The following is a 20,145-nucleotide window of genomic DNA, read 5'->3' on the forward strand; positions in this document are numbered from 1 at the left end:
TACACATGGACCACACGTTTTGTGGCCATACACTTTGCTGAGCAGTCATTTGCTGCAAACTCACCTCACATCTTCGGACCACGTATTTTGAGTGGCATCAATGTCACGCAGTTGGACCACATAGGGTTGGCCCTGCTGACAAATAAAAACGAACATGGGTTCTTGTACATTTTATTCTGGTGTGCCAGGAAAGAAGAACTAAGTTTTTATTGCACAAAGAAGATGAAGCAAGAAGAAGATGCGGCCCAGCAGCAAATGGTGAACTTTTTGAACTGTGCATTGATGAATGTGTTTTGGTGTATTGGTGCATTGCTGTGTTTTTTCTCCCCTCCAATCTTCTTTCCACAAAAAGAACAGGTCCTGGGTTATAGAAATGTAAATAATTTGGTTTTTGTGATTGTAAATAAGATGCTACCCACCGGCTTTATGTGTAGTTTGAGAATTAATTCCGCAATTTGGTTAGTTGTGGGTGTGGGTCTGTTAGTTAGTTACACAACGCAGTAGGTGGGACATATTTAGTGTTGTAAAACTGACACATACACGGGTTAGATTAAACGTTAGAGGGGAACCACATCTAAGTGTCACATGTCATTAAAAACTAGTCCCAAGTCTTGCTCAAAACCGGTCGTTCACACTTGTGTGGGTTCGACTCGGGGACGAGTCTGACGGGGGAGGGGGGCAGTGCTGCGGTTTTGAGATTGGTACAGTAAAGGTTAATAAAGGTTAAAGGTTTGCCCCCCATAGATAGTCACACGAGCAACACGTAGCCTCATTTGCAGTATAGTTATGTCTTAGTATATGTGAGAGTAGGCCCCTTCCAGTGTTAATCCTGCGTTGTTGTAAAGACAGGAGAATAGGTCCTACTCCGGAAAACAATTCCACCTCTTCAGGCTCGATCCAGTTTGTTAAGCATTGGTTGCTCACGAGTCGAGTTAACACGAGGTAGGCCTCGGCAGGTGGAGGAGGGTTAAGGTCGGCGCGGCAGCAGTGGGGACAGTAAGCATGAGTCACCAATCAGGGCTCACAGCGTGTGGCTGCAGCACAGCGTCACAAGGCGTGGTTGGGACATTCAATCTGGCTAAGGGCGTGGCAATAAAACCCTTTGCGCAAAGCCCCCACCTCAGTCCAGTTATGGGAGAGGCGCTCGTGAGTTGAGTAGAGTTGCGCGCAGTCCAGAGTTACGGGAGAGGTGCGCTGGAGTGACTTCTGAGTTCGGAGAAAGGAGACGCGCTTGAAGGGAATCACTCGCGCTGCATGAACTTGGTAACGAGAAATACGTGGGCGCAGCCAGGGCGGTTATAACGTACGCAGTTCGGCCAAAGCGAGTGAACGCGGCTGAATAACCACCAGCCACACAAAGTCCGCCTTCTACCGTTCGCCCCGAGATTACCCGCTTTTGTTCGAGCGACACGATAGGAATCCCTGCCTTCGCCTTCCTTCATATTCATGGCACGTGCCAGGGACCGTGGAGAGTGAGACGGAGCCGATCCTGGACGACCACCGCGGCGCTGGTGAACATCATCCTGCCCATCTGCAATCCCTGTGTGAGTGTGAGTGAGACGGGCCCGTTTGTCCTGGGGTATTAAGCATAAGACTGTCTAAGTTGCCCTGTGTCTCTTCGTCCTGAGCTGTAAATACGTGCATAATAATTAAACCTATTTGTTCTTCCTTTTCTTCTGTATTCGATCGTTCCCATGATTTCTCCATTGACTAAGCGTGGCACGAGTAAAACCACTTGAATTGGGTTCCATTATATATACCGGCGCGGATCACGTGTACGCAAACCGCTCGGCGTATCACCATCACACGTGGTTCATGCGAGGCTTATTTCCTCGCTTCCAGGGCAGTGCTAGTACTTAGGTACGAGCGAATTTGGTCCCGAAATCCTATTTGGCGCTGTCCGGAAGGGATGTAATAGGTCTCGGGTCGCGCCGGGTCAGTGAAGACAAGGGGATTAATCCCCACTTGATAAGGGGAGAAGGCCAGCGACAGATCCGCAACAATATATATATATATATATATATATATATATATATATATATATATATATATGAGTTTATGCTGGAACAGCAAGTCACTACGTCCTTGGACAACTCAGCGCCATCCCGACACACACCACTGTGTGTAATGGAATGAGATGTTTTTACAGTGGCCGGAGTGCAAATCCTGCCACCAACCTCCTTGAGAGAAGACCCAGTACCCTGGTACTCATTTCGCCGACCTCGGAAGGATGACAGACTGAGTGAACCCCAGCTGGTATTAATTCAACAGCTGAACGGACCTTTGGATCCCAAGCCCGCCGTCCTAACAATTTGGCCAACACCAGGTACACCTCTTTCAATCTCCAACTTCATTCCTGAAATTCCTAGTAGTGTTCATTTGCTTTATACCGTGTACCCCTCCCCCTCTTGTTTCCAGCTCCCTTCATTGTATGTTTTATGTGTCCATACATGTTGCATTGTTTCGTGTCTTAGCTCTTACACGAGCCTCGATTCTATACACAAAAACAAACAAATAAATTAATTAATAAAACAAGTCCAGTGAGCAGCTAATTTTTTTTTTAAAGAAAACAAGCGGTAACAGTAAGGACAAGGATCCCAAGAATCAAGCAACAGAATACAAGGTAACACTAAGGACAAGGATTTTTCAGAATCGTTGGAATCTCCTGCGATGAAGCCAACTCCGAGGGCCTTTCGCTGACTCACCGCAGGCAGGTTGGTGGATATTCTGTCTTCTACCGACTCCTCTCCGGCCTAGCTCCCCCATATCTGTCTGTGCTATGTCCGCCAAATATTCCTACAGGTCGCACAAGATCTGCCTGCAACCCTCTTCTGGTGAAACTGCCAAAATCAAGACTCTCTGCTCACCTTCACTCCTTCATTCCTCTTTTCTCCCGCCTCTGGAACAAACTCCCTCACTCTATTCAATCCCACAATTTGAAATTCCGACTTCCTTCCTGGATGTCCTAGCTGTGTCCACGTGTTTTTTTTTTACCTCTGCCAACCCCCCCCCCCCCCCCTTCCCATGCCTCCTCCCCCCCACAGATCTCCCGATGTCCCTGCTCTCGGCTGTTGTACTTGTGTGCTTCCCTCTCTCTCCCCATCTTGTCAACCTCTCCCTTTATCTTATGTTTTGTGTGTCCATTTGTTTTTTTGGTGATTAATATTAGCTCTAACACGAGCCTCGATCTTGTATACAAGAAAAAAGAAAAAGGAAGCGAGAATGGAACAAATACTTTGCTCAGTCAAGCTGAAGTGAAGTAAAGCAGGTAGTAGTTGTTCCGTGTCCTCGGGGTCTGATATGCAGCACATTTTTACATCCCTGTTGGGGTCGCTCAGCTGAGGAGCCTGGTGTGCTAATTGCACGCATTGACGGCACATGGCAGCGATTAGCATCCGGCTGGGCAAAGCGCGAGATGGGCTGGGGAAAATGGGGAAAGGGGGTAGGGATCGGGGAGCGAGGAGCGAGGGCCGGACAGCTGCTGCGACTGGAGCTGTGAGCAGAGGGCGATGAGATGAAGCGTCAATATTTTAAAAGCTTGTTAGTCGGAAACATGCGAGGAGCAAATAGAATCAGGTGTTCCGATGAAAAATGGAAAATGACGGCCGTAATTAAGGGAATTAATTGCGATAATGAAGCACGTGTTTGGAGGGAAAAGCAATATGGATTGAGGGAAAAAGTGGACTGCGTTTTACGTTGCGGGGTGTGCGCACCTTGTGCGCGATAAGCAGCCATGGGACACGACGTTTCACTCGCTGCCCCATCAATGGGAGTCAAAGTTTGCACAAATAATACCTGTGAGAGCTGCATGTGTTTCTAAGGCTCAAACGACTAAACTAATGCTGGAGCTTTTCCCAAAGATAGTTTCAGTGCTTCCAAAGATAACACTAGGTGGTTTGCCATTGCTTTCACGGTGGTAGTGAGAGAAGGATTTTTGAATTTTTTCAGGGTGGCAGCAATAACTAGCCTAATCCTCATGAAGGATACTGGAATATTTACGGTCCATCAACTAATATTGGCAGAGCGGACACCCGGCTTAAAGTAACTTCTGAGACACAGCGCACACATTGGTGAATCGCCCCGTCTGCAAAACACCAGGATGGGAGTTTATAGCTTGGTCTGGATTCGAACCCGGGCGAGACAGCTCAGAGCGCGAGTGCGCGTACATGAAGAATACCAGACCCGCATTTTAACACTCGCAGTAAAACCTCCAGTGTTCATTCGTTCCAATAGTGAGCGATCACATTTGTACTCATTTGGTATCAATGTTATGTAAATGAATCAAATGTACACATTGCAATTTGAAATAATAATATTTCTTTCTTTGACGTCTCATTCACTTGTTTGTGAGTGAAAGTTTTAAGGTTATCCGAGTTTAAATCATAACTTCCAAACACAAACATTCCTTTGAAAATCAGTGGGTTAATACATCAGAATTAAACAAGCGGGATAATCCAGGATGGTGTTTTAGATGTTTAAAAGAGCTTTCCACTCAAGCTAATGGAGATTTAGTGTGTGCACGTGCGCACACACACACACACACACACACACACACACACACACACACACACACACACACACACACACACACACACACACACACACACACACACACACACACACGCCCATTAAAAGCAAGTAATTTCTCTTTTAATCCGGTCTTTTCGCAATCATTCCCGACAAAGCAAAACAAACTTTATTCGATTCGGAAAGGTCAAATCTACCAGGTATTTATCGCGTGGAATAGTTATTCAGAAAATTGGCTTCGAACGACCTTGTTCCTCACTTTTAGAAAAGCCTCACACAACAAACCCGGTGCCTTGTCCAAGCAGACTCTCAGCACATGTACAAGAAGCATAACATTACAAAACACAAACAGCTGTTCGGCCCTTTAAGGGGGTTCATTGGTTTAGTCCAATTGATCGGAGCGGTCCGAACTAAGCCAACATTAGCTCAAGAGTTTGTCTGGATATTTTAAATCGCTTTGTAAATTAAGTAAAAAAGTAATCCAGGTAAAAAAAAAAAAATCCCAATTCCACACTGAAGTTGCACTTCATCATTATGGGAAGAATAATTTATTCATCATTATGGGAAGAAGTCACCATCGTCTAATCGGTTCAATTTCAATTATTGGAAGCAATAATCAATTATTGGAATTATTGGAATTGAGCAATGGAAGTTATTCAAAATGCGATGAAGAAGTGATGATTCTACCTCTCAAAATTCCCATAGGAGACTAAAATTTGAGGATAACTAAAATAAAAAATAAATAAATAAAACACCTGCCTTGCGCGGCCAATCAGAACACAGGTATCCGACGACGCTGGATGGAATGTGGCTAACTGTCGGGACAGCTGGTAAGGTGTTTATAGCCAGAGTTGGCCCGGTGTTTTTGGCTACCTGGGACCATGGAATTGTTACGTACTTCTTTGTTTAGCAAAGGAGTGGCCGCATAACGCAGGTTTTGCTGCATTTTCAACTTTAAGAGACCACGACACATTCCATGTAATGTTTTTTTTTTTTTTTTAGGTAAAAATAAAAGAACACGGCAGACCGAGCAAACAGCGCCTTACCATGCGCCACCCAGCCGTGCTTGCATTGGTCACACGTTCGGATGTGAATCTTGCCCGGCTGGAAGCATTCACAGGAACAGCTGACCAGGGTACAGCGGATGGCCTGGAGAAATCGGGGAGAAAAGATGACTTGGTAAACGGCACACTCAAGAAGGGCCACAAAATATAAAACAATGACACATAATGTCCGACAAGAAGGGCCACAAAATATAAAACAATGACACATAATGTCCGACAAGAAGGGCCACAAAATATAAAACAATGACAATGTCCGACAAGAAGGGCCACAACATATAAAACAATGACACACAATGTCCGACAAGAAGGGCCACAAAATATAAAACAATGACACAAAATGTCCGACAAGAAGGGCCACAAAATATAAAACAATGACACATAATGTCCGACAAGAAGGGCCACAACATATAAAAGAATGACACAATGTCCAACAAGAAGGGCCACAAAATATAAAACAATGACAATGTCCGACAAGAAGGGCCACAACAAATAAAACAATGACACAATGTCCGACAAGAAGGGCCACAACATATAAAACAATGACACATAATGTCCGACAAGAAGGGCCACAACATATAAAACAATGACACAATGTCCGACAAGAAGGGCCACAACATATAAAACAATGACACATAATGTCCGACAAGAAGGGCCACAAAATATAAAACAATGACAATGTCCGACAAGAAGGGCCACAACATATAAAAGAATGACACAATGTCCAACAAGAAGGGCCACAACATATAAAAGAATGACACAATGTCCAACAAGAAGGGCCACAAAATATAAAACAATGACACAATGTCCGACAAGAAGGGCCACAACATATAAAACAATGACACATAATGTCCGACAAGAAGGGCCACAAAATATAAAACAATGACAATGTCCGACAAGAAGGGCCACAACATATAAAAGAATGACACAATGTCCAACAAGAAGGGCCACAAAATATAAAACAATGACACATAATGTCCGACAAGAAGGGCCACAACAAATAAAACAATGACACAATGTCCGACAAGAAGGGCCACAACATATAAAACAATGACACATAATGTCCGACAAGAAGGGCCACAACATATAAAACAATGACACAATGTCCGACAAGAAGGGCCACAACATATAAAAGAATGACACATAATGTCCAACAAGAAGGGCCACAACATATAAAACAACGACACATGATGTCCGACTAGACCTTGACAGAGCTCCAAGGGAGATTTCCATAAAGCGATAATCACACATCACGAGAAAACAAGAAGTTGTTAAAGTGCGGTGCAGATCAAAACAAATAAGACTTCATCATTTTTTTAGACATTATCATTATTCATTATCATGAAACAATTAAATTATTAAATCATTATTATGAAATTATAATTTTAAAAATGTATTTAAAAAAATTAAAAATTGTAATTGTTTTTATTTATTGAATTATTATTTATTATTAAATTTATTTGTTATTTATTAATTTTATTATTTATTATTAAATTATTATTTATTATTACATTTATTTATTGTTATATTTATTATTTATGTCTTATTAAATTTACATTTTCAATTTTTAAATAAAAAATAAAAAAAATGTAAAATTAAAATTTATTATTAAATTATTAAATCATAAATTATTATTAAATCATTATTATTTATTATCATTAAATTTATTATTATTATATTCGACATTATTATTATCAGACATTAGATTTTAGACATTTATGAAGACATTAGTTTAGACAAAAACGTTTTCTTTTCTTTTTAAAGACTTTATTGCAAAACAAAACCTTTCAACCCTTTCGCACCTACAGGTGCAATGTGGTTACCTGCAGTCGTTTGAGAGCTGTATATTCAAGAACTTGTTTGTTCGGCCGGTTAATGCGCAAATGCCGCCAGCATGCCGGTTGTGGTTTGCATCTTCACAGTTAACAGCAGGAGAAGAATACAATACATTGGCAATTTCCTCTTTTGTCAAAGCACTCGGGTCAATATAACCACAATTTTACAATGTCCAAAGTACTCCGTGCAGAACAACCGGGACAAGAAGAAAAGAAGAAAGAAAGAAAAAAAAGAAGGAAACCAAAACAAATGAGGCAACCAAGCAAAGTCGTGTTATTAAAACCACAATTGTGGAAGCCATTCATTACATCCCAAGAGTAACCACAAGGAAGCCTTTGGAGTCCTCGTTTGTATCGGAGTCGAGCATTTCGCCCGTTTTATGGACTCGGGTGTCCACACAAGTTCCAGAGTATCACGTGACGTGTCAAATTACAATTGCGTTTTGACACGAGCGAGGTTTGTCCTCGTTACTCCACACCTGCACCTATGAGGCAATCATTTAAACCCACCGCGCGATCTATAAATCCACGGCGGCATCGAAGTAAATCCCTGGAGATCGAATTAAAGAAAGAAAGAGATTGCTGTAAGAGTTCCTAATGCTTTCTTCACTACAGTCTCGAATCATATGCACCGACAGACTTCAATCCATAAACATTTTTTTAAATAAAAAGAACACCTGTCACTACCTATCACTATTCAGCTCTACCGAATGTGTACATTATCAATAAAACTCGGGATTGCTTTACCTGGTCGGTGTTTCCACCTGAGCACGTGATTCACGAAAGTACAATGATGTTCACCAATATCCTCATCCAACATGAGATTGATGAATAAGCACCTGAGGTGAGCGCGAGATCATTGTTCAAATAAATAAATAAATAAACTTGTAGTCGCTGTATTTCCATAATGGACAAATACACACCTGACGTATCATACTCTGCGTTAGAGCTTTGGTTCTGTCGAAGCAGGTTATTGGCCTGTGGTCATGCCATCCCTCTCTCAGCAGTAGTTAGGCAGGAATTTGGAATTTGGCCAGGATGCTGGCGATAGCTCGCTTACTCTTCTTCCTTGCGGAACTTCGCAGACTCTCCAACACGGACCCAAAAGGTTACCTGCAGGAGTCACGAGACCACGTGGTGGCCTTTGGTTCAACTCGATATCAAATTATGTTGCTAAACAATCGGATTTTCTTCAAGGAGAAACGTCAACCACCAAAAAACGATAGAAAACCAAGTTACTTTACATGCTGGCAGGGGTCAGGTGACCAAGCATCCGATTAGGTACCTTGGGGAGTATGTAGTTCAACAAAGTGATGAAAGGTTTTGTTTTTGAATCATCACTATGTCCGTGACAAGGGATTCAGAGTGATATCGATACAAACAATCATGGTGGAGACATTTTGACAATTTCAAAGATGTGCGACAGCAATAGGTTGGTGAGAAACGGGTCACAGGTGAGACTGCAGGTATTTCGATTGGAAATCGGATTTCCGAGGACCTGCGAAGGTATTCCGAGCCGTTCAAGAAAACACGAACAATTACGAGAACAAACGTGACGCAGCACTTACACCATCCAACCTTATCACTCTGAATTGCTCATTTCCCAATCCCAATTCATAATGGGAAAAGCGTGCGCGGTGGAACCCTTACCAACGGAGGGAGATGTGGGGAAGAGAGGAATATGGGGAAAAAATAAATTAAATAATACCGACACGGACGAGTGGGGGAAAAAAAATTAAATAAGTCCGACACGGACGAGTGGGGAAAAATAAATTAAATAATACCGACAAGGACGAGTGGGAAAAAAAATTTAAATAATTCCGACACGGACGAGTGGGGAAAATTAAATTAAATAATTCCGCCACGGACGAGTGGGGAAAACTAAATTAAATAATTCCGACACGGACGAGTGGGGAAAAATAAATTAAATAATACCGACAAGGACGAGTGGGGAAAAAGAAATGAAATAATACCGACAAGGACGAGTGGGGAAAAAGAAATTAAATAATACCGACAAGGACGAGTGGGGAAAAATAAATTAAATAATACCGACAAGGACGAGTGGGAAAAAAAAAATTAAATAATTCCGACACGGACGAGTGGGGAAAAATAAATTAAATAATACCGACAAGGACGAGTGGGGAAAAATAAATTAAATAATACCGACAAGGATGAGTGTGGAAAAATAAATTAAATAATACCGACAAGGACGAGTGGGCAAAAATAAATTAAATAATACCGACAAGGACGAATGGGGGAAAAATTTAATTAAATAATTCTGACACGGAAGAGTGGGGAAAATTAAATTAAATAATTCCGACACGGACGAGTGAGGGAAAAATTTAATTAAATAATTCTGACACGGAAGAGTGGGGAAAATTTAATTAAATAATTCCGACACGGACGAGTGGGGAAAACTAAATTAAATAATTCCGACACGGACGAGAGACGAGGAATTGCGATCGACTGCGTGGTACCTCGGCCTTGGAGCGCGTTCATCTTGCGGACATCTTGCATCTCGGTCTCAAGCATGATGCCCAAATCCACCGCATTCGAGGACATTTGTGGCAGTGCAAGTGTCAGTAAATAAGGGAGTGGCACCAATTTGTCAGCATATGCCAATGCACTTCCTGACAAATTCCTGCGTTTCCATAAACCATAATTAATGGCAAAAGAGCGGCGGATTTACAGGTATACACCTTTCCCAAGGAGCACGACCATCATTTAGTGGAACAGGATGGCAGAGGGGCAGCCGAGGAAACAATCTCTTATAAAATTGGCAATTACTTGGAATTGGCCGAGCACCTGTAAAATTCCAGGCCCATTGATGTAATCCGTGCAGGTTTGTTCAAAGCGAAATAAACGACTCGTTCATTCCGTTTACCTTTTCCTTGGCAACTCCTGAAATTCAAACCCTTTCAAGTGTTGGCAATTTTAGGGAGACTCCATTTGCATCGGCCGAGTAGCGGCGTGATGGCGACGTTCAAATCAAAGGCGAATTTGAATCCTCTCGTGGATTTCTGAATTGCAGATCCTGGGAGGCAGGACTCCAGGTGTCCATCAAAAAATGAAATGTTTTCATATTTCGCCACCGCAGTAATGAGGCGTGTGGCAGCTTGCTCGGGCATTTGACACAAATTGACCTCAACTCCATCTTGAAGTTTCCCATTCGTGCATCAGTTTCCTGTCAAAGTGAATCCCGGTAGGAGCGGGTTTTTCCTGTGCTAACGGTGGTGGCAGAGCGAGATGTGGCACTACCTACTACCAACTACCAACCTGCACGGGGCGAAACGACCGCAGTCGATACCAGGCAGTACAATAGATGCACACCACACTACCTATACACCACCTACACATGTGCAGTACAATACATGCACACCACACTACCTATACACCACCTACATATGTGCAGTACAATACATGCACACCACACTACCTACACATACACCACCTACACAAATGCAGTACAATACATGCACACCACACTACCTATACACCACCTACACATGTGCAGTACAATACATCCACACCACACTACCTACATATACACCACCTACACATGTGCAGTACAATACATGCACACCACACTACCTACACATACACCACCTACACAAATGCAGTACAATACATGCATACCACACTACCTATACACCACCTACACATGTGCAGTACAATACATGCACACCACACTACCTACATATACACCACCTACAAATGTGCAGTACAATACATGCACACCACACTACCTATACACCACCTACACATGTGCAGTACAATACATGCACACCACACTACCTACATATACACCACCTACAAATGTGCAGTACAATACATATACACCACCTACACATGTGCAGTACAATACATGCACACAACACTACCTACCTATAAACCACCTACACATGTGTAGTACAATACATGCACACCACACTACCTACTACAAAACAATACACCACCTACACATGTGCAGTAAAATACATGCACACCACACTACCTACCTATACACCACCTACACATGTGCAGTAAAATACATGCACACCACACTACCTACCTATAAACCACCTACACAAATGCAGTACTATACATGCATACCACACTACCTACCTATACACCACCTACACATGTGTAGTACAATACATGCACACCACACTACCTACTACAAACCAATACACCACCTACACATGTGCAGTAAAATACATGCACACCACACTACCTACCTATACACCACATACCTACACATGTGCAGTAAAATAAATGCACACCACACTACCTATACACCACCTACACATGTGCAGTACAATACATGCACACCACACTACCTGCCTATACACCACCTACACATGTGCACATGCACACCACACTACCTACCTATACACCACCTACACATGTGCAGTACAATACATGCACACCACACTACCTACCTATACACCACCTACACATGTGTAGTACAATATATGCACACCACACTACCTACTACAAACCAATACACCACCTACACATGTGCAGTAAAATACATGCACACCACACTACATACCTATACACCACCTGCACATGTGCAGTAAAATACATGCACACCACACTACCTACCTATACACCACCTACACATGTGCAGTAAAATACATGCACACCACACTACATAACTATACACCACCTACACATGTGCAGTAAAATACATGCACACCACACTACCTACTAACAACCTATACACCACCTACACATGTGCAGTAAAATACATGCACACCACACTACCTACTAACAACCTATACACCACCTACACATCTTCCTCCCCCCCCCCCCCCCCCCCCCCCCCCCACCCCACCGTCACATCAATCTTGCACCCACCACATGGAGCACCCCAGGCAATGTAGCACTCTCACAACTCCCGCCTCCACCATCTCTCATCAACATCGGATGCATTCAGCACCTCAGCACCTCAACACCTCAACACGTCTCGTACGACAAGACCCAAGGAGGCATAAACCTCGTGCGAGTAGAGCTGCCTCCATAACACCTTGTGCACGTGCACAGCACATCCCGTCCTCCCCCTCCCCCATGGCAAACCAGCATCGGCAAGTCGTTCACACTCCCTGGCAGATTAACCATGTTCGGGGTCAACCATTAACAGGGACGTTCCGGGCAGGGATGGGTCGGGACACGCACGTTGTATCTACACCTTGTGCAGCATCGATGCTTCACCTGCTCCGAGCTTCGGTTATACGAGCGTGGCATTCCGAATAAAAGGGAATCAATGGTTCAATATTGTGCGTGCAGCAGAGGAAAAGGTGGTGGTGTGCGCAGAAAGGTGAATCGTGTTGGGGGTCGTGGGGGTCAAGTGTACAACAATGATAGTTATTCGGACAAAGTTGGACAAAAATGGAGGCGATTTTAAACAACTCAGGTGCATTTGGTCCTCAAAAAATGAACGTGAAAAGACTAAACGTAAGATTTAAATACTAAACTACCTGAGGGTTAAACTGGATGTTACGTTTAGAGGTTCGAGTTCGACAACACTGTCCGAAGCACAAGTTTTACAAAAATTGTCTTTGGAGGTTCGAGTTCGACAACACTGTCCGAAGTACAAGTTTTACAAAAATTGTCTTTAAAGGTTCGAGTTCGACAACACTGTCCGAATTATAAGTTTTACAAAAACTTGTCTTTAGAGGTTCGAGTTCGACAACACTGTCCGAAGTACAAGTTTTACAAAAATTGTCTTTAGAGGTTCGAGTTCGACAACACTGTCCGAATTACAAGTTTTACAAAAACTTGTCTTTAGAGGTTCGAGTTCGACAACACTGTCCGAAGTACAAGTTTTACAAAAATTGTCTTTGGAGGTTCGACTTCGACAACACTGTCCGAAGTACAAGTTTTACAAAAATTGTCTTTAGAGATTCGAGCCCGACAACACTGTCTGAAGTACAAGTTTTACAAAAATTGTCACAAGCACCTGAATTGTGATCTCAAGTTATCATTGTTTTCACAAAAGGTAAACACTTTCTTGTTTTAACTTCACTACTTGGTGAGAAAATGTAAAGGTGAAATCAAATCGTTTACAGGAATATACATTTAAACACCTGGATGCCCGAATTTGTTGATGAAACAGCCCAGGTGTGTTGGTATTGAAGAATTTTATCATGAATTGCAGAGAAAATCCAACCACCTGTTTCTGTCGCATAAACTTTGATTGACGTCGCTCAAGGTGTTCATGAAACGTTTGCTTAGACGGACAGACAGGTCACGTGGTTGGACGATGACGTATCCCCACTCAGGTATAATTGGCGGAGTGAAGGCCAAGTTTATGTTGTACCTTGGGATGGAAGAAGGGCCACAGGGGGTGAAGAATGCACCTGCACATGGGGAGCGCGCGGCTCGCAGGTGAAAACGAGCGGCTCAGAGCACGACCTGTACATTACACACTTTGAGGTTCGAGCTCAACAGGTAAGGACTGTATGAAGTATAAATATTAAAAGCAGCTTCACACAAATTATAAAAATCATCACAATGACCAGAAGTATGAACGGAGCAGGTGCGAATGAACACTTTGGAGCATGGCGGGGATTCTGAACCTGTGGCTCACAGGTGGAATGAGCACCTCAGCGAGCAGGAGGAGGTTGGAACCCGCGGCTCGCAGGTGGAAAGGAGCGGCTTGGGGCGCGGAAGGTGTTCGGAACTTGCGGCCGGCAGATGTAAACGAGCACGGGAGTACGAAAGGGCACGGATTGCACGGACGCAGGTGGTAATGAGCGAAGTGCTGGAAAGGGCTCTGAACATGCGGCTCACAAGTGTAAAGGAGGAAAGCGCAAGAGGGGCTCACAGGTGTAAAGGAGGGGCTCGTATTGTGCAGGTAGAAACGAGGGGCTCGGAGCATGGCCGCGATTACCCAGAATTACCGTGTAAAACAGAAATAAATAAACAAGGTGCATTTTCAGGTAAAGCAGAAGGGGATGTGCTTGGGCTCTGCGTACATGGTACCTGGGTGGTGTACGTGGACGAAGAATAAATAAATAAATAAACAAGGTGAATTTTCAGGTAAAGCAGAAGGGGATGTGCTTGGGCTCTGCGTACATGGTACCTGGGTGGTGTACGTGGACGGAGAATAAATAAATAAATAAACAAGGTGAATTTTCAGGTAAAGCAGAAGGGGATGTGCTTGGGCTCTGCGTACATGGTACCTGGGTGGTGTACGTGGACGGAGAATAAATAAATAAATAAACAAGGTGCATTTTCAGGTAAAGCAGAAGGGGATATGCTTGGGCTCTGCGTACATGGTACCTGGGTGGTGTACGTGGATGGAGAATAAATAAATAAATAAACAAGGTGCATTTTCAGGTAAAGCAGAAGGGGATGTGCTTGGGCTCTGCGTACATGGTACCTGGGTGGTGTACGTGGATGGAGAATAAATAAATAAATAAACAAGGTGCATTTCAGGTAAAGCAGAAGGTGATGTGCTTGGGCTCTGCGTACATGGTACCTGGGTGGTGTACGTGGATGGAGAATAAATAAATAAATAAACAAGGTGCATTTTCAGGTAAAGCAGAAGGGGATGTGCTTGGGCTCTGCGTACATGGTACCTGGGTGGTGTACGTGGACGGAGAATAAATAAATAAATAAACAAGGTGCATTTCAGGTGAAGCAGAAGTTGATGTGCTTGGGCTCTGCGTACATGGTACCTGGGTGGTGTACGTGGACGGAGAATAAATAAATAAATAAACAAGGTGCATTTTCAGGTAAAGCAGAAAGGGATGTGCTTGGGCTCTGCATACATGGTACCTGGGTGGTGTACGTGCACGGAGAATAAATAAATAAATAAATAAACAAGGTGCATTTTCAGGTAAAGCAGAAGGGGATGTGCTTGGGCTCTGCGTACATGGTACCTGGGTGGTGTACGTGCACGGAGAATAAATAAATAAATAAATAAACAAGGTGCATTTTCAGGTAAAGCAGAAGGGGATGTGCTTGGGCTCTGCGTACATGGTACCTCGGTGGTGTACGTGGATGGAGAATAAATAAATAAATTAACAAGGTGCATTTTCAGGTAAAGCAGAAGGTGATGTGCTTGGGCTCTGCGTACATGGTACCTCGGTGGTGTACGTGGACAGAGAATGAATAAATAAATAAATTAACAAGGTGCATTTTCAGGTAAAGCAGAAGGGGATGTGCTTGGGCTCTGCCGTACATGGTACCTGGGTGGTGTACGTGGATGGAGAATAAATAAATAAATAAACAAGGTGCATTTTCAGTTAAAGCAGAAGGTGATGTGCTTGGGCTCTGCGTACATGGTACCTCGGTGGTGTACGTGGACAGAGAATAAATAAATAATAAATAAATAAATCAAAACCAATAAAGATAGCTTATTAATAATCATTAACCTACTAAGAAGGGTGAACACATATGGTGTACCATACAGGGTGTACCTGAACCTGCAGACAAAATAAATAAATAAATAAATAAAAAATAAATAAAAATCAAAACCAATAAAGATAGCTTATTAATAATCATTAACCTACTAAGAAGGGTGAACACATGCAGTGTACTATACAAGGTGTACCTGAACATGCAGACAAAAAAAATAAAATAATGATAATATTAATAATAATAATAAATAAAAATCAAAACCAATAAAGATAGGTGATTAATAATCATTAAGCTACGGAGAAGGGTGAACACATGCGGTGTACCATACAGGGTGTACCTGAACCTGCAGACAAAATAATAATAATAATAATAATAATAATAAATAAATAAAATAAATAAAAAACAATGAAGAAGACCAGGAAATATCAAACTAAACATGAAAGTTATTTCCAAATTCCCACCCGGGGATGTCTCCCGCTGTTCCACAGAAAAATCCTAAATGTACATACAATAATCATGGGCACCCAACATGCCCCATCATGGGCACCCAACACGCCCCATCATGGGCACCCAACACGCCCCATCATGGGCACCCAACACGCCCCATCATGGGCACCCAACACGCCCCATCATGGGCACCCAACACGCCCCATCATGGGCACCCAACACGCCCCATCATGGGCACCCAACACGCCCCATAATGGGCACCCAACACGCCCCATCATGGGCACCCAACACGCCCCATAATGGACACCCAACACGCCCCATCATGGGCACCCAACACGCCCCATCATTGGCACCCAACACGCCCCATCATGGGCACCCAACACGCCCCATCATGGGCACCCAACACGCCCCATCATGGGCACCCAACACGCCCCATCATGGGCAGCCAACACGCCCCATCATGGGCACCCAACACGGCCCATCATGGGCACCCAACATGGCCCATCATGGGCACCCAACACGGCCCATCATGGGCACCCAGCACGGCCCATCATGGGCACCAAACACGCCCCATCATGGGCACCCTACACGTCCCATCATGGGCACCCTACACGTCCCATCATGGGCACCCAACACGCCCCATCATGGGCACCCAACACGCCCCATCATGGGCACCCAACATGGCCCATCATGGGCACCCAACACGGCCCATCATGGGCACCCAGCACGGCCCATCATGGGCACCCAGCACGGCCCATCATGGGCACCCTACACGTCCCATCATGGGCACCCTACACGTCCCATCATGGGCACCCTACACGTCCCATCATGGGCACCCTACACGCCCCATCATGGGTACCCTACACGCCCCATCATGGGCACCCTACACGCCCCATCATGGGCACCCTACACGCCCCATCATGGGCACCCTACACGCCCCATCATGGGCACCCTACACGCCCCATCATGGGCACCCTACACGCCCCATCATGGGCACCCTACACGCCCCATCATGGGCACCCTACACGCCTCATCATGGGCACCCTACACGTCCCATCATGGGCACCCTACACGTCCCATCATGGGCACCCTACACGCCCCATTGTGCATTAACAACCTTCATTATACACACATCAACGGGGCGTTCTTGGCGGGGATCGAATGCTAATTACTCCTGACTTCAAAATATTAGCTTTGCATGATGCGGGTTCGTAATGGCGCGAAACGAACCCAAATACGGAGCAACAATACTCATTAAGCAGTCGCACAAAGCACATTCATTATCCTGAAATAACGTGTGCACCTCCACATCGTTCATTAAACGGATCCTTCACCTCCTCAAGGAGCGCGTGACCTCGCGACCCCTCAGATTCCAACATGGCGTCCGTCGTGAGCCTCCACCGCCCCGTTATGGAGCAACATTCCCAGATCCAGTCAGTTTTGGTCTCTCCTGCAGAAATGATAATATTTCTGCAGAAACCTTTACAACTTTACGACTCGGGATTCAAGAGGTTTTGCACCCAAGGTGCCAGGTGAGCGTATCGATATGGGGACGTGACGTCACAAAGGGAACCGGGGCGTCCACCATTTGCCGACGGATTGTGTTCCCAGATCAAAAACAAAGGTCAAGCGTCTGTTCGTCGGCGAGCGGTCACAGGTATTATGAAACACCGGCCAAGCCGGTGTCACCTTCACTCGCTGGAGCTAATGCCCGGTGGACCAGCACCTGATGAGACGTGGTGGCGCGCGCTCATCAACATGGCGGACGCAGTGTCTCCTGCATTCAAACGGCAAATTAGAACCCCCAATTAGAAAATTCTTGTCTGCCGCTTGTCTCTTCCAATATCAAAAAGCTCGACTGGTGTCGGTAATTGAGGGAATTAATTAAGCTACTTTTCAATTTTCACCCGGTTCTGCCACCAGGAGAAGTCCCGCTTGTGGGTGCAAAGCCGCGAGAACCGCGTGGAGCCGCGCTTGTGGCAATTACTCTCATTAAGGGAAAGATGTTCTGCTTAATAGGATTATTTCGACAGCCTCCAATTAACAGCCTTCCCGCCAAGCCGTGTCACTCTGGCGGAGTCGGTGCGAACAAATCAGAAAGCTTTGAACTGAAGACTTTGCCTGGAACTGCGATCCTGCGGGAACCGAGATCTGAAGCTCAAGGAGAAAAGCAACTTGGGTTTGGGAGGGAACGAGTGCAGAGGGAGGGAGACGGGGGTTGAGAGAGACACAGGGGAGAGGGAAAGCAGGGGGGAGAGGAGGAGCAGGAGGGGGAGCGAGGAGGAGAGGGGGAGCAGGAGGGGGAGCGAGGAGGAGAGGGGGAGCAGGAGGGGGAGCGAGGAGGGGAGGGGGAGCAGGGGGGATCAGGGGCGAAAGGGGGGAGCAGGGGGGAATTGGGGGGAGCAAGAGGGAGGGGGGGACAGGGGGAGCAGGGGGGAGGGGTGAGCAGGGGTAAGGGAGGGAGCAGGGGGAAGGGGTTGAGCAGGGGGAGGGGTGAGCAGGGGCGAGGAGGGAAGCAGGGGCAAGGAGGGAAGCAGGGGGAGGGGGGAAGCAGGGGGAGGGGGGAAGCAGGGAGAGGGAGGAAGCAGGGGGAGGGGGGAAGCAGGGGGAGGGGGAAGCAGGGGGGGAGAGAAGAAGCAGGGGGGGGGGGAGAAGAAGCAGGGGGGGGGAGAGAAGAAGCAGGGGGGGGGGAGAGAAGAAGCAGGGGGGGGGGGAGAGAAGAAGCAGGGGGGGGAGAGAAGAAGCAGGGGGGGAGAGAAGAAGCAGGGCGGAGAGGGACACAGGGGAGAGGGGGACAGGGGGAGTAGGGGGGGAGAGGGGAAGCAGGGGGGAGCAGGCCATGTGAACACGTCACCGGGGCTTTGCCCTTCTTCATCGGAATTCTTTCTCCTCTTCGTCCCACTACCTCTCCCGAGACCTCTCTTTCCTTTCAGTGCCTCTTCCCGGAGACCATCAAACGGAACCTCTTTCTTGCCCTTCAGAGCCCCTTCACTGCCTTCCCTCTCCTTAAATCCCCATCTCATAGCCGCTTCCAACACCTCCCACCCACTTCTCTCTGGTCACCACAGGCCCGCCCGGCGCAAGCATATCAATCAGAACCAGATGCTCTCTGGTCTGACCAGGCCGAGGCACGCCGTGCTCTGTCCCCGTGGGCCCCTCTCCTCTCCCCCTCTACCACCCCCCCCTCCTCAAATTCCTACCCTCCCGCCATATGCTCAACCAGTCCGGTTTGGTGGCGCCCCACAGTGCTCGCGGAGCGACCCTCATGGTCATCTGTTGGGGTGATAATGTACACGTACCGGCTATAAGCTTACCAAGGTAGAAAAAGGTAAACGTAGCCCTATAAATAAACAGGTAAACCGTGAATACAAAGTGCAAAGAGGAGAAGTGAAGCAGGGACTAAGCCCAAATACACAGCGGTCCCGGTGCATTCCTGCCGCCTGGCCGGCGGCCATCGCATGTAGCGAGCGACCCCTCGTTTCTTCCCACCTGATGGCCAGATGTGCACCGTGGCCACTCGCACTGTAGTCCCTCCCCGTCAGGAGCGCAATTTTGCTGCCACCGGCTAACTCGCCACAGCTGCACGCGAGCTCTGATCTACCTGACACCGCCGGGAGACAAATGAAGGCCGCGCCGATGCTGCCCGGCCAAGAACCACACGCCCCGCCGCTATCCAGCCTCCCGATGCGATCCGGGCAGGGGTAGACCCTCCCTCGATCCCAACACCCCCGACCACCCCACTGCATGCGGATCGGCATGCTACGGCAAATGGGGGGCAGAGGGGACGCCATGGGGTCCAGCCCTGGAACCTGGTGAAGGTGCACCGGCGTGGGGTTGACGAGCGACGGTCATGAGAGCTGCGAGTCCGCACATCTGAACTCAGAAACCATTCAAACTCGTGCTGGCAAAATAAACTTCACAAA

General features: G+C 46.1%; 1 protein-coding gene across 3 annotated transcripts in view; it reads right to left on the bottom strand.

The window, feature by feature from the left end:
- LOC137426818 (zinc finger protein basonuclin-2) overlaps nucleotides 1–20,145 on the bottom strand; it is a 378,991-nt gene that overhangs the window by 119,794 nt on the left and 239,052 nt on the right. For all 3 annotated transcript variants that reach the window (XR_013622396.1, XM_078771783.1, XM_078771784.1), the window contains exon 2: nucleotides 5,574–5,676. Coding sequence is in view for 2 of the 3 variants with exons in the window: in XM_078771783.1 (XP_078627909.1) it covers nucleotides 5,574–5,676 (103 nt within the window). In the remaining variant the exon portion in view is untranslated. The remainder of the gene's footprint in view (nucleotides 1–5,573; nucleotides 5,677–20,145) is intronic.

The sequence above is a fragment of the Myxine glutinosa genome, chromosome 2 (genome assembly GCF_964187855.1).
Source record: "Myxine glutinosa chromosome 2, kmMyxGlut1.1, whole genome shotgun sequence".
In the NCBI taxonomy this organism is placed as follows: Eukaryota; Metazoa; Chordata; class Myxini; order Myxiniformes; family Myxinidae; genus Myxine; species Myxine glutinosa.